Genomic DNA, 14805 nt, shown 5'->3' with positions numbered 1-14805 from the left:
TCAGAGAGACCTGAGAATGGTCACGGGCAGTCGGTGAGCAGGCCCGGTGAGAAGACTATCCTGACTGGTGAGCCCACGCCGACGCCTGCGGGTGGTTGGTGGTGGAGGAGCTCTGCCCTGGTGTGCGGCTTCATCGGCACTAAGCAGCGGTCACTGGTGCCTTGGAGGACCCGCTGTCCGGACTGCGGGACGCGAGTAGCGGCTTTTGGACATATACCTGGTAGGGGTGGCCCCCCGAGCTGTGGGCCCCGAGAGGCCGAGTCGTGGGCGGAGGGGACGGGGGGGGGGACTCCCGTGTGAGCGGCGGCCACGGGCAGACGATTCTTTCACTGGGTTGGCGGTGAGGGGCGGCTGCGTCTTTTGCAACTGAGAGGAACACGTTCTCCAGTGGATCCATGTCCGTTGATCCCAAAGGGCAGAGGTCTCTGCAAAGAGTAAGAAGTCTCTGCTTGGCCGAATTAGATCCTGCAGCGACCTTCCCAGAGTGAGGTGGGGAAGAGGAGTTCTAGTAGCGGGCCCCCGGAGTCCCGCTAGTGCTGTAACTGTTGGCCACTGAAACGCTGGGGGCGCGGTGGGGGCCCCCAGCATTGTAAGCAGTCAAGATCCCCAGAGTGGAAAAGGAGAACGCCCAATCAGTAAAGGTGCTTTAGCGCCCCACCAAGGGGCACCAGAGGGATTAATTGGTCATCGGGGCCCATCCTAAGGGGGTGAGCGCTTCGCCCTCATTTGGTCCCATTGGTTGGGTAGAAAGGAGGCGTTCACCGGGGGCAACCTAATGTTGGACTACAGGCTCGAGTAAGAGTACTCTTGTGGAAAATTTGACTTATGGAGCAGGGCCAGTAGGAGGCGGTGGTGTCAGGCTGGCCCGAGGGCTCAAACCAAGTCGCAGGAGACCCATTTGGATTGTGCTGACTTTTTCATCCTTGCTCCAGTGCTCCGGTTGAGGGGCCGCCCCCCAACCGCCACCCCCTCCCCCCCCCCACCCCGGGCACTGCAGCCTCCTTTAGGGAGCTGTGACTCTTCCACCCCCCCACCCCCCCGGTGTGTCTAGCGGAGGCGTCCCTCGTCTCCTCCCTAATTGAGCTCCCTTCTTGCTGTGTTCCTCTTTGGTCCCAGAGCTGGGTTGTTTTAAGGGTCTGTCAGCCTCCGCTGCCACACATGTATCTTGATGATTATCCCTGCGGACCCCGTCGGACTTTTGGGCTTTGACCAGCTTACTGCGCATTAACTGTGGGACCATCGACGGAGTCTGTGGTTCGACTTCAAATCCCCGTCACTGGCGGTCAGAGAATTGGTCACGTTATTCTGAGCTAGGGGTCTGGCGCCAGGTCTCTGTGACCCAAGTGGCATATCTCCGGTCTGAGGCTACATGGGAGGTTGAGGTGTGAGCGAGATCTGATGTAGTGAGCCTCAGCCGATTAACCTGTCAATCTAACTCGGCCCACCACCTCGGACCTCCTGGTCCTCCGTTCTCCAGGCCTGTTTTCCCCTTTTTTGTTGGATGGACTGGTTGCAAGCCCTACAGAAATTCCGGCGTACCCCATTCAGTCGAGTACAGAAGGGACCATGCAGTCTTCGAGTCAACCAGAGGTGACTGAGGCTCAATCAATGAGTCAAACCATGGTGGCCCTCTTGGAGGAGATCCGAGGTTATAGAGCAGACATCAGCAGAAGACTCGACTCATTAGACAAGAAGTTGGACGCAGTAGACGACCGAGTCCAAGCATTGGAGGCCAATCAGAACTCAACTGACCTCCTAGAGACACAGTTTGACATGCGCCTGGCAGAGCTGGAGCGTAGGGAGGAGAAGGTCACCCTAAAACTGGATGATCTGGAAAACAGAGCGACGCTCCAACCTAAGGTTTCTTGGTATTCAAGAGCAGAAAGGGGAGACGCAAGTGGATATTGCGAGGATGGTCAATGCAATTATATGTAATCTGTTTGCCGGAGGCAACACCAGCAAGCCAACAATTTAAAGGGCCCACAGAGCAGGAGCACGAGCTAGAGGTCCTAGATCTATCCTCGTGAAATTCCACTATTATTCAGAGAAGACTAAGATCTTGGAGCTAGCGCGAAGAAAAGGCCCCATTGACTGGGAAGGCTCCAAAAGAAAGATTTACCAAGATCTTTCGGCGCTCCCCCTACCGCGACGGAGTCTCTGCGGCCCTCTGACCAAATGGCTGCAATCCAAGAGAGTGCGTTATAGGTGGGGTCACCCGTTTTCGCTCTCATTCGAAGTTGAAGATTATAAATACTCCCTTGTTACAGAGTCTGACATCCAAAGAGTGATGAGTGAACTTTTGGAAAGACTCCTCTTCGAGAAGGAGTAAAGTGGCCGGGAGTGGAGAAGACGGATAACACCGTGAGGCTTCAGAATTCGTGGGAAGGCATCTCATCCGGGGGCACAGGAAATATAGAAAGTTGGCGCCACCATCCCCTGGGCAGCAGGCGACTTAAGTTGAAAGCAGTGGCTTTTCCTGGATTGCTTGCAGGGGTGTTGAGAGTCTGCGTGTCTTAAAGCTGCGGCTCGCGACTCCCCGACGGTGTCCAGGTCTGTGTTTCACCGGGAGGGGAGTGGTCCTAACATTGGGAAGCGATTCAAATGGGAGGAGGGTCTGAAGTGTGTGTTTGAGGTTGATCCTTTTGTGGGGGGGGGGGCTCAGAAAAGTGTGGTTTGCTTATATTGTTGGCAGCCCATGGTGGCCTGGTTGGTGCAGCTATTCCAGGCGCTCTGTAAGGAGGGGTGGGTGGGAGGGATGGAACGGAGCTCTGTTGTGGGGTTCTGGATTTTTTTTTTTCATTCCGACCGTTTGGGGTTGTGTACTTGAATAGTGAGTCACGCTTTGTCGGACCATTGGAGGTTCAGTTGGGAGTTACATCCCAAGGTAGATTGTGCTCCCGGGGATCAAAGTTTAGTCTTGAATTATTTGATGGCTACTTTTAGTCATCCGCTGACATTGGACTCTTTAAACTCTCCTCATAAGAGGTACCTGGTAGTTAAGGAATTTAACAGGCTGAGTCTTGATGTTGTCTTTCTTTAGGAGAATCACTGGGTGAGGGGGCAGGAGCCGGTTTTAAAGGCTCGCTCGATACAAAAGGTTTTCCATGCCTCATCTCAGGCTAAGAAAAGGAGTGGCTGTGGTTATCTCCCAGAAAGCCCACCTTTCCCCTAAAGACCAAATTCGCGACCCAGAGGGGCGCTATGTAATGGTAAAGGGGGAAATTAGAGGGACTATGGTGACCTTGATTGCGATTTACGTCCCCAATGAAGCTCAAGATCTCTTCTGGTCGGAGCTTAAACTCAAAATCATAACGTTCACGGAGGGCGCACTGGTGGTGGGAGATTTTAATATGGTGCTCGTCGAAACCACAGATAGGCTTCCCAGCTGCCCGGAGGGAGATTCTCAATTGCAGAGGCGCCTCGCGGCCACTTTGCAAAGCACTAATGAAGAGCTATGGCTTAGGGGCTCCCACGCAGCACAAGAAGGCCAGGAAAGACTTTACACCTTTTTCTCGAAGCCCCATTTATCATTCTCCAGAATGGACTACATTTTTGTTGACAAAGGGCAGTACGAAACGATCTCGGAAGTAAAGGTCGAGGTGACCCTGTGGTCCGACCACAATTTGGTTAAGGTGCAATTGGGGATCCCCCTTAGAGCTCCAAGGCCTGGGAGGTGGACATGTAATGATCTTCTGTTGAAGAATAAGGAGCTAGCTCAGTCTATTCTATCTGCCATAAGCGAGTTCATCGAATTTAATGATGGTCAGGTAGGCTTGGAAGTGGTATGGGAAGTCTTCAAAGCCACGATCAGAGGTGTCCTTATAGGGCTGGGAGCGGTGAGGAAGCGAGAGAGGGGTAGGAAGGAGAGGCTCCTTAGGGATAAAATGGAGGCCATTCAACCGGGGGGCAAATTAAGGTCCCAGATGTTTCCGGGGAAGTGGGCTGAGCTTCAGCAACTCAAATCGAAACTTGCATCTCTACTTGTGGGGCAAACGGAAAGGAAACTGTCCTTCCTTGAACAAAAATACATGGAGAAGGGGGAAAAGGCTCATAAAATCCTGGCATGGAGGCTGCGTGAGCTCAGGGAGAGTAGGAGGGTTGACTCGCTCGTTCTTGCCGACGGGGGGTGTTGCCGGGACGATCCTGGTATAGCTGAGCAATTCCGCCAATATTATGAACCTCTGTACAGAACAGAATATAAGGGAACTGGGGCGGACATAGATGACTTTTTAGAGTCCTTGCCAATTCCTTGCCTTCCCCGCGAGAGAGCTGACCCCTTGGAGAGCCTCATCTCTCCCCAGAGGGTGATTGACACTATTAGTTCTTTTGAAGGCTGGTACCACCCCAGGGGATGACGGTTTCACGTCTTCTTTTATAAAACATTTAGCCAAGCCCTTGCCACATTTTTGTCTAGGCTTTTTAATGGTGTCATGGAATCGGGCCATCTCCCTCAATCCATGCTTTCTGCCGTGTAGTCGTAATCCCTAAAAGGATCTGAGACGGTGTCGGTCCTTTCGCCCCATTTCCCTGCTTAACACAGATGTGAAGATATTGGCCAAGCTCCTTGCGAATAGGTTAGCCCAGCTTCTCCCGTCGTTGGTCCATGTTGATCAGGTGGGTTTTATCCGGGGGGGGCAGGGAGGGGATAACATCTGGAAGTCGCAGGATCTGATGCACGAGGTTGCCCTTTCGGGGGAGGAGGCCTATCTGTTGTCATTGTACTCGGAGAAGGCCTTTGACCTAGTCGAGTGGGCCTACATGAGCAGGGTTCTTCAGAAAATGGGGCTCGGGGTGAGATTTTGTAAATGGATGCAGCTTTATATAATGGGTCGTCGGCCAGAGTGGCCGTTAGGGGGACTCGGCAGGGTTGCCCAATTTCACCCCTTCTATATGCTTTGGCGATTGAACCCCTGGCCATAGCGGTAAGGAATCATCGGGGGATAACAGAGGTCCGCTGCGGGGACCTTGATTTCAAGCTGTCACTTTTTTGCAGATGACATTCCGGCTTACATTACTAATCTTCCCCAGTCGCTCCCTAACCTACTCGACTTGATTCGCATCTTTGGTTCATTCTTGGGGTTGAAAATTAACCTAGCGAAATCATGTCTGATGCCGATGGGCAGTGCCGATTCGGAGGTGGTGGGGAGGGGCTCATGGAAGGGAATTAGAATTGAGCAGGAGATTACGCCCTACTTGGGGTGCTGATCCCGAGAGATCTGACTCGCCTTTTTGAGGTCAATTTCCCCCCCTGTTCTTACTAAAATTCTCTCAGATCTCCAGCGCTGGTTCTCCCTGATTCTCTTGGGTTGGCCGAATGGTGTCAGTTAAGATGAATATTTTGCCTCTGCTGCTTTCTTTTCTGCTCTCTCCCTGTCTCTATACCAGACTCATTCTTTAAGTCCCTCCACTCGGAAGTCCTCTGGTTTATTTGGAAGGGGAAAAAACAAAGGGTCAGGCACGGGCCCCTAACCCTCCCTCGATCGCATGGCGGATTTGACCTACCCGTTTCCTGCCTCTATCACAAGGCAGCACCGTTAGTGTTCCTGGAGCACGCGAGAGACGAGATGAGGACCTATTGGTCATACATAGAGGACGTTAATGTCCACCCCAGAAAAGTTGGAGATCTCCTGTGGGCCGCGGGTACGAATCTCCCGAGCCCGGTTAGAAAGCACCCTACTCTTGCGGTGTTGTGGTCGCTCTGGAGAAGCAATATAAAAATGTGAAATCTTTCTTCCTGGCCCTCTCCTCTGTCCTCAGTGTGGGCTCCCCCGTTTGAGCTGGGCAAGAGAAATTGACGGGGACTCGGAGATGGTCCGATGGGGGTTTGGAGTGGGCTGCTCAACTGTTTCGGCAGGGTGTTTTCATAGACTATGGTAGTCTGGTGGAGGCCTTAGGAGGTTTGTCAACCTCGATTTTTGATTACATACGAGTGAAGGGGATCATGACAAAACCTTGGTGGGTGGATGATCTGACCCGCCCCCTCACGCCTCTAGAAAGAGTGTTTACAGACTCCATATCTAGGAAAGGTTCCCTTTCTACAGTTTACAGTGCCCTAGTTACAGCAGACGTGGATCCTAGGCAAAGTTTTAAGAAGCAGTGGGAGAGATGGGTGGAGGGGGAATGATGAAGCTGCTTGGTCGTCCATTTTTAAGGTTCTCTTTTCTGGTTCCCTTTACACGGCGGCTGCGGAACACAATTTTAAGGTCCTGCATTCATGACACCTGTCACCAGAGAGGCTTGCTAAAATGTACCCGGGAACTTCCCCGCTATGCCCGAGGGGTTGTGGTCAACTGGGGTCTTGGTTTCATCTTTGGTGGGGGTGCCCCGCTATACAGCTGTTTTGGTCAGATCTTCGAGGCTGGATTAAGGAGATCTCTGGTTCCGACCTGCACCATCATCCCCTAGTTTTCCTCTTTGGGGTGCCGGTCCCGGCCTCGGATGAATCCGCTCTCCCAAAGGGTGGTCCAGGCCATGCTACGTGCAGGGAGACTCGCCCTGGCCCAGAGGTGAAGTGGCGGGGTGCCCTCCAAATCAGACTGGTTGACTAAACTTTGGGTGATATTTACATACGAGAAACTGTATGAACTCATTTTTACAAGACTGGTGGTTCTGCTCCACGAAGACTGTGTATCAATGACACTGAGAAGATGGGGGCGCAAATGGCCCCCGTTGTAGGTATTTCTTCCCAGTTCGTGCAAGGACTTCAGGAGTCTTGATGATGTGAGCCCCTAGTTGTCAGCATTGACGGTTTATTTGATCCCGGATCCCGGAATTTGTATAATGACTGTCTCTTTATTGTCCTCATGGTCACGGTTGTATATGAGTGGGGGTGGGGAGAGGGGATCGGGGAGGGGGGTTGTTTTTTGGGCGGCGTTTCCTACCAGTGATTTATGGTTATGTATTGCTTTTGGAAAAGGTTTAATAAAAATTCATGTGGAAAAAAAAAGTGACGTTCCGATTCCCAATTGAGCCCCGTCCATCTAGACCCCACCTGCCCCTACACCCCTTATTACTCCATTGCCCTTCTCTGCCCCTCACATTTGTGTGCCCATTTCTGACTTGCACATATATATGCCCCTTCCAAACATTTATTTCTCATTGTTGTTCATAATGGATTTCTCAAATTGGCGATTGTACATGGTATACAAAACATGTGACGCTATACTGGCCAAAAGCTTCAGGATGGCAGTGTTACAGGTAAGTAACGCCATGTTCATGGTTTGCTTGGTAACATTGAATGATCTACTCCGTATATGCACCGAAGGAGAAGTTACTTATTGTCCTCTACCCACTTCTGTTGTAGTACCTGGAGCTTCGGTTCAACAAGGCAGTTCGTGTGTGTGGGACCGTCACGTTCATTTTCCAGATGGTAAGTGTGACCTGCTGTGCCTTTACTTCATTATATGCACGTACTGCTCGAATTGATTTTCTCAGTGCACCCTGTCTATCCTCCATACCATTGTACTTGCCAACATGTACATTGCGATGAAGCTCGGCACAGTGGCATGATTGTTGCTTGGCTTGCACCCAGCTCAAATGTGAATTTGAACTGCAGAACACAGTAAAAGCTAGAAGTTCAAGAGATTTGTCATATTGGTTTGTAACTTGAGGGATGGAGTAGTTTGAGTCTCCAGTCTGGCGTCGGTATTTTGGCTAATGTGCAGCATATGGTGTATGCGCGGATTCTTACTTCAAGCAAAGCATTTATACGCCAATAACAGATCTGAACACATTGTTCCTCACCATCGTGTGAAGATAATAACCAAACGCGCAGTTCCTGCTTTTGCTTGTGCTGCCCCACTGCTCGCTCCTGTGAGACGCACTTTTGCATTTGAAGCAGGCAGTGGAGCGTGTCCCGTTCCATGCCCCTTTCATATGAAGAAGTCTTAAAATGGATGCAGTGGTCGGGTGGGAGTGGGCAACGAAAAGGGGCAAACCCACATTCACACCTCGATCAGCAAATGCCTAGTATGTTCAAATGACAGCCTATCAGAGGTCTGCAACCTTTGTCCCTCCAGGTGTTTTGGACTGAAACTTCCATCTGCATTAACCAGAACAGTCCATGGGGAGTAATCGTGGGGGCTTTAGTTCAAAATCTCTGTAGAGCCACAAGTTGCAGACTCCTATCCAAAGGGCTATCATTGACCAGCGTAGGAAAGGCCTCCGTATAACTGTATGTCAAAACGGAATGATTTTCCCTTTGGTTACATCTTCCATTGGGTGTTTTCCTCACCACTACAGGTAAGATGAAAAGGTTTACTAATCATGCACACATATTTGCTGCTCAGTCTAGGACAATCGCATCAACTACTATCTCAATCTTACTCTGATGTACTCAGCAGTTGCCTGAATCCATTCATTTGACATGATGAGCTTCATTCAGCAAGGCATAGAAAGCCTTTTGTGCTGCATCTGTAGAGACAAAATGTTTTGTCTTTTGTGCATGTCAAAAACTGCCCCTAGATCATCCATCAGAGGACACTGCAGTGGTTGCCGGTTCGGAAGACCATCGAATTCCGAACTTTGTGTCTCATCCATAAATGCAATTTTGGAATGGCACCGACATATCGGTTTTCAAAACGTAAGACCTAACAGCCCTTACGAGCTTTGCCCTCATCTGATAAAAACCTGTTCGCTGTCCACTGTCTCATTGTGTTTCCAGGGGGGACCGCACTTTCTATCAGAGGCCCCTGCCTGTGGAATACACTTCCTGATTCTTTGCGGAGAACCAGTGCTATTTCTTTTTCGGAAGAATTTGAAAACTTTTTTTGTTTTAGTAAATGTTTATAGCAGGGGGGAAAGAATATAACATTCAGCGCCTACATACAGGTTTCTGCTTGGTTCCAGTTGGATATGTGCTTTAAATCAAATCATTTATATATTTGTTTGTAAAGCGCACTACAGCCCAGAGGCATCGAGGCGCTGTTGCATAAGATTGTCTTGGTTACAATTAAGACGGCTTGGTTCATGGTTGTTGCTCAGGGTTGCATCATGTCAAGCAAGATGTGTTTTGGGTAGATGTAGTCCGTAAAACCTTGTACTATTTTTTTTTTTTTTTTCTTCTAGGTATTTCAATCCAAGGAAAGGTCAGGCATGTTTAATTCGCCCTCATACATGTGTCAGAAAAATTGACCTTTATTAATGGATTTTGAAAAGTGGTACCTGGCGCAACTGGCAAGAGCAGCTTCTGTAGCAGTAATTTGAATTATGAGGATTCCTACCAGAGCATTTTGGGTTCTTTGTGCCCTTGCTTGTCTAGTGTTCAGAAGGCCTTTCAGGTGTAACGGCAGACGGTGGTTCTGTGTTGAGTGAGTGCATCGCATTTCTAAGAATGATGTGCACCTGCCATCTTTGCAATATAAGCCATCTTTGCAATATAAGCGATTAGGCCACCCTTATGGGTAAATGGGGGACATTATGAAAACGAAAGCTTAAGGGGGACAGTCATGCAATTTGTATTTTATACTGATAATTTCTCTTTCACGACTTTGCAGTGGATTTCCTGGGTATTAAAATACTTTAATTTCTAAAGTGTATCTGGACATCCTAGGAACAAGCAGATAAGGAGAGAAGAGCTCCAAGTAGATCTCGGCTAGGGAAAGAGACAGATGATCCAGCTTTAGTATGCACAGTAGGTAAGAACATTCTCACAACGTGGCTAATGAGGAAGAATTATCTAGATGCATGCCAGTGAATACAATGTTAATTGGCACCCAGGGCAGGGAGAGCAGCCAATCTAGTTCCTTGGTTTGCAAGCTGATCTTCCCGATCTCAGCCCCCATTCCATGGAACCCGATGGCTGTTTACCCCGTCCACACCCCCATCTTCTCTACACCCACCCACTCTTTCCCCTTCTTTTTTCAAACTAATGCCAATCCCCAGCCCCACTTACCTGATTGCAATGCCGGCTGCCGCCGCAGCAGCTTCCCTCCTTCTCTCTTTGCCGGCTGCCACTGAAATAGAAGAGTGGCCCTGCCTTCCACAACCATGGTGGCCATTTTGCTGCAGTATTTTCATTCAATAAACTGGACACTGCACGCCTCCAGTTCTTGAAAATACCTAACAAAAACAACCCTCTAAAAAACTGTATGTGTGTGTATATGTGTGTGTATATATATATATTTCTGAGGCTTGTGGAATCTGCTTAGATCACATGCTGTGCATAGGCCGACATCTAGTGGAAGCTGCGGAGTATTACAGTTTGTTTTTCGAAAGTCGAAAATGGGCGTCGACACAGGCGTGCCAGTAATACTATCCCTAGTGTGACGTCCACTGTACCCAAGATCCCTCACGCGTGTAGGATCCTCAGATTGTTTTTTTCCGCCATACTGGTCGGAAGCATCTTGCGGAGTTCCCTGGCCTTAGCCATACTTTTGCTGTTATTATAATTTTAATTCTTATTCATTCCCTTCCCCACCCCAACGTCGACCCTCAACCTCGACGACGGCTGGAGAAGTCATCGACCGTCGACTGCTGCACGACGGATCTGGGCCTCGGTAGGCCGCTGGCCTCGGCCCGGGCCTAGTAGGCCGCTGGCCTCGGCCCTTACAAGTAGGGAGAGTGGGGGGTGGTACATACTCTTCACTCTTGATATATAGTTACATTTATATATATTCCTACACTTAGCAGCCCGCTGCCTTAAGGTGCGTATGGAGGGTACCCCTTTTCAATTCTGCCCCAAGTGCAATCGCAAATACCCTTGGGTCGACAGGCACGCCACGTGCAATCTCTGCTTGCCGAGGGATCACCCCGAAGCGAACTGCAGAGCGTGTAGTAGGTTTAAACCTAAGACACTTAAGGACCGTTCGACAAAGCGTTGGGCCCACCACGCCAGGCAGGAGGCCATGGCAGCGGAGGGCGCCTTCAGCGATGGCAGCGACGCCGTACTTTCGGACGGCGAGGGCATTACGGCGTCGAAAGACAGCCGACGAGCGCAGGTCCCCGACCTCGGAAGGTCGTCCGGCAAGGCGGCTATGGGGAAGACCCCCGGCGACGCAAGCGCTACACACCTAACACACACTAAACACACTAAGACCAACCGGACCTCGACGACGTCGACTTCCCGGAAAGAGGCACAAAAAGAACGGTCCGACTCGGTGTCCTCTGGGCGCTCTCGATCGAGATCGCCTCACAACGCAAGGCAATCATCCACTCTTGCCAAGAGTGCCTCGCTACACACACTAACGGAAGTTCGATCGTCGGGAGACGAAGACGACTTCCACCCCCAGGCCGCGCTCCAAGATACCGAGACCGCGGTTAACACCAGTGAGGCCCCACGCCCGAAGCACACAGATACCTTTCCAGACCCTCGACGCCAGGCGTCGAAAGTCTCTGGGGCCCCCAAGGGACAGGGAAAACATTTTTCCACGCACGGGGAAGGGGGGAAACAGCGGAAAGCACAGCCTTCCACCCCTGTAAAGCCTAAGCAGACAAGCAAACACAAGTCTACCCTTGAAAAGTCCCATAAATCACCTGCTAAAGTAATACCCTGTTCCAGGGAATGGTCCAGTGAAGACATAGACAGGGTTATGTCTAGGATGTCTTCCTTAGCTGATTTTTATGATAAGAACCCAGAACACTTTCTTTCATATAACCCTCAAGGGGCCACACCCTCAGGCTCCTCCGATCCCATCCCGCTAAGTAAAAAGCCCCGGGTCGAAAGACCTGAACCCTTCGAGGTTCAGCCTTACTCCACTCCATATTCTACTCCACTCCCCAGTTACCAGGGACAAGTTTTCCCTGAAGGGGACCAGGAGTTTGACATGATGGAAGAACAAACCGGGACAGATTACTATGCGGAGGATGAGGACCTGGAGGAGGGAGAAGATGAGCAGGAAATTTACAGAGTAGATTCCCCAGTACAAAGCGAAGCCCCAGTTACTGACTCTCCAGTTGATAACCAGCCCCTCCTTAACGAGGTTCTCGCTCGAGCAGCGGAACACTTCCACATCGACACCCACGGTGTACAGGAGGAAAGGGACTTCGCGGAGGAGTTTGTAGGAGAGAGAAGACCAGTCGCTCAGACCATCCCTATCCTCAAATCCATCCAACGAAGAATAGATCCTTCCCTGGTGAATCCGAACCTCACCAGAGCTGTCAACCCCAGAATTGAAAAGATTTTCCGGGCAGCCCAGTCTGACCCTCTGTATATAAGGGGACATCTTAAACCAGATTCCCTAGTGGTTACCAACACTAGAAAAAGGGCTGGCACGCCCTTATCTTCATCAGAAGCTCCTCCCGACAAGGAGAGCAAAAAACTTTACGAGTTTGGCAGGAAGGTAGCCTCAACGTCCGCCTACCAAGGATTGCGAATTCCACCACCCTGTTGGCTAGTTACAATTGCCATCAATGGGAAGAGGTCGCGGCGCTCATTGCCTCTGCTCCAGAACCATTAAAGGGCCAGCTGGCTCGGATCTCGGCAGAAGGGAGAGCCGTGTCTGGTTGCATTTTAAAAGCAACTTTCGACGCCGCTGACAACGCAGGGAGATTGATAGCAGAAGGTACTGTTATCAAAAGACATGCGTGGTTACGGCAGTCGGGATTCAAGACAGAAACCCAGGCTTCTTTAATAGACAAGCCAGTGGAACCCGACCTATTGTTTGGGAAAGCGGTCGAAGACGCACTTAAAAATGCCAAAGATGAATATGAGACTCTCAAATCCCTTGGCCAGCTTACCAACAAACCCCCTAACCAGAGGGGGAACAGTAATTTTCGTCGCCCACGCGGACAAAATTCACAAAGAGGCAACTATGCCCAGGGACAGGGTACACAATGGAATAACAACCAGCAGTCTACCCAGAGTTACGGCAGGGGTAACAAGAGAGGTCGTGGAAGAGGCAGAGGCAGCCCCAACAAGGGAGGTGGCACGCCTCCACCAAAACAGTGACGCTCAGTTCAGGGTCCCTTGCCACGCAACCCCAGTAGGGGGACGCATTTCCACCTTCACCCAGGCTTGGGAAGGGATCACCTCAGACAGATGGGTGCTGTCAACAGTATCCGCAGGATATTGTATAGAACTACTGCAGCGTCCCCGGAACCATCCTCCACGACAAAGAGTGCACTCCCTAGAGCATCAAAGGATCCTTCTCGAGGAGATCGCCATTCTGCTAGAAAAGGACGCGATGGAACTCGTCCCAGGACACCAGGTAAACAAGGGTATCTATTCAACTTACTTCCTTGTGCCAAAGAAAGATTTGACAATGCGCCCAGTATTGGACTTGCGGCCTGCCAACAAGTATGTCAAGCCCCATAAAAAATCCGTATGACCACGCTACAAGAGGTAATCCCCCTCCTAAAAAAGGGGGATTACATGGCAACCTTGGATATGAAAGATGCTTATTTTCATATTTCCATGCTCCCAGCGCACAGAAAGTACTTACGCTTCAAGGTAGACAGTCGCCACTACCAATTCGAGGTACTGCCCTTCGGGATAGCTTCTGCACCAAGGGTATTCACCAAGGTACTGGCGGTGGCGGCTGCACACCTACGCAGGGAAGCAATCCCGGTGTACCCTTATCTGGACGACTGGCTCATAATGGGGGAAACCCCAGGAATTTGCAGGTCAAACATTCAGAGGACTATCGACCTCCTCCACGAATTAGGCTTCTCTATCAACGAGAAAAAGTCAAGTCTGGTGCCAAGCACCTCAAAACAATTTCTAGGAGCTATCCTAGATACTCAGAAAGGATTGACCTTCCCTTCGGAAGAGAGAATTCGGAATATACTTCTGCAAATTCCGCATTATCAGTCAGGTCAACAGATAACAGTACGCAAAGCTATGCGGTTACTGGGCATGATGGCGTCATGCATTTACCTGGTCCCCCACGCGCGTCTGCGCATGCGTCCCATGCAGGAATGGTTGGCGAAACAGTGGTCTCAGGCAAGTGGTCATTGGGACGATCTAGTGGTCGTTTCGCCAACACTCGTACAGAGCCTACACTGGTGGACAAGAGAGAATCTCGCAAAGGGGAAACCCTTTTACGATCCCGAAGTACAAGCCGTGGTGACTACAGATGCATGCCTGACTGGGTGGGGAGCTCACCATCTCCACCACACAGCTCAGGGTCTCTGGTCTCACTCAGTAGCCAAGAACCACATCAATCTGCTAGAGCTTCTGGCAGTATTCCGAGCGCTAAAGGCGTTCGAGCCCCATCTACTGAACTTGTCGGTGCAGATCAGGACGGACAGCACGACAGCCATGTTCTATCTAAACAAGCAAGGGGGGACTCGTTCACCAAATCTGTCCAAGCTTGCCCAGAAAATCTGGATATGGGCACTCAGACGGAACATCTTCCTGTCATCGCAACATGTTCCAGGGGAGCTCAATTCCCTAGCGGATGCTCTAAGCAGAGACTCCCTCCCAGAAGAACACGAATGGGTCCTTCACAGAGACGTGGTAGAAGATCTCTTCTCTCAGTGGGGTTTCCCCACTATAGACCTATTCGCCACAAGCGAAAACAAACAATGCCCAGGATTTGCATCCAGGTTCCCCCAACCGGACTCCCAAGGGAATGCCCTGTGGATGAACTGGTCAGGGATGTTTGCGTACGCTTTTCCACCAACTCCTCTCATCAGGAAGGTGGTGTACAAGATGAACAAGGAATCGATGACGCTCATCCTAGTTGCTCCCATGTGGGCGAGACAACCATGGTTTCCACACCTACGCAGGATGGCGGTGTGCGAGCCCATCAGACTCCCAGCCTGGTACAACCTACTGTCCCAGCAACAGGGTCAAACAGTGCATCAGGAACCCAACTCTATGAACCTAGCAGCATGGCTCCTGAAGTCATAGAGTTTGGACATCTC

The 14805-nt window shown here is 50.6% G+C and overlaps 1 protein-coding gene across 3 annotated transcripts in view; it reads left to right on the top strand.

Annotated features, from left to right (window-relative positions):
• The window catches only part of SLC5A6 (solute carrier family 5 member 6), a 1144170-nt gene that overhangs the window by 228442 nt on the left and 900923 nt on the right, over positions 1–14805 (top strand). For all 3 annotated transcript variants that reach the window (XM_069605582.1, XM_069605584.1, XM_069605583.1), the window contains exon 3: positions 7304–7369. In XM_069605582.1, the coding sequence (XP_069461683.1) occupies positions 7304–7369 (66 nt within the window). The remainder of the gene's footprint in view (positions 1–7303; positions 7370–14805) is intronic.

Source organism: Ambystoma mexicanum, chromosome 4p, assembly GCF_040938575.1.
Source record: "Ambystoma mexicanum isolate Mex_15411 chromosome 4p, UKY_AmexF1_1, whole genome shotgun sequence".
Taxonomy (NCBI): domain Eukaryota; kingdom Metazoa; phylum Chordata; class Amphibia; order Caudata; family Ambystomatidae; genus Ambystoma; species Ambystoma mexicanum.
This window is presented reverse-complemented; position numbering and strand designations above follow the sequence as displayed.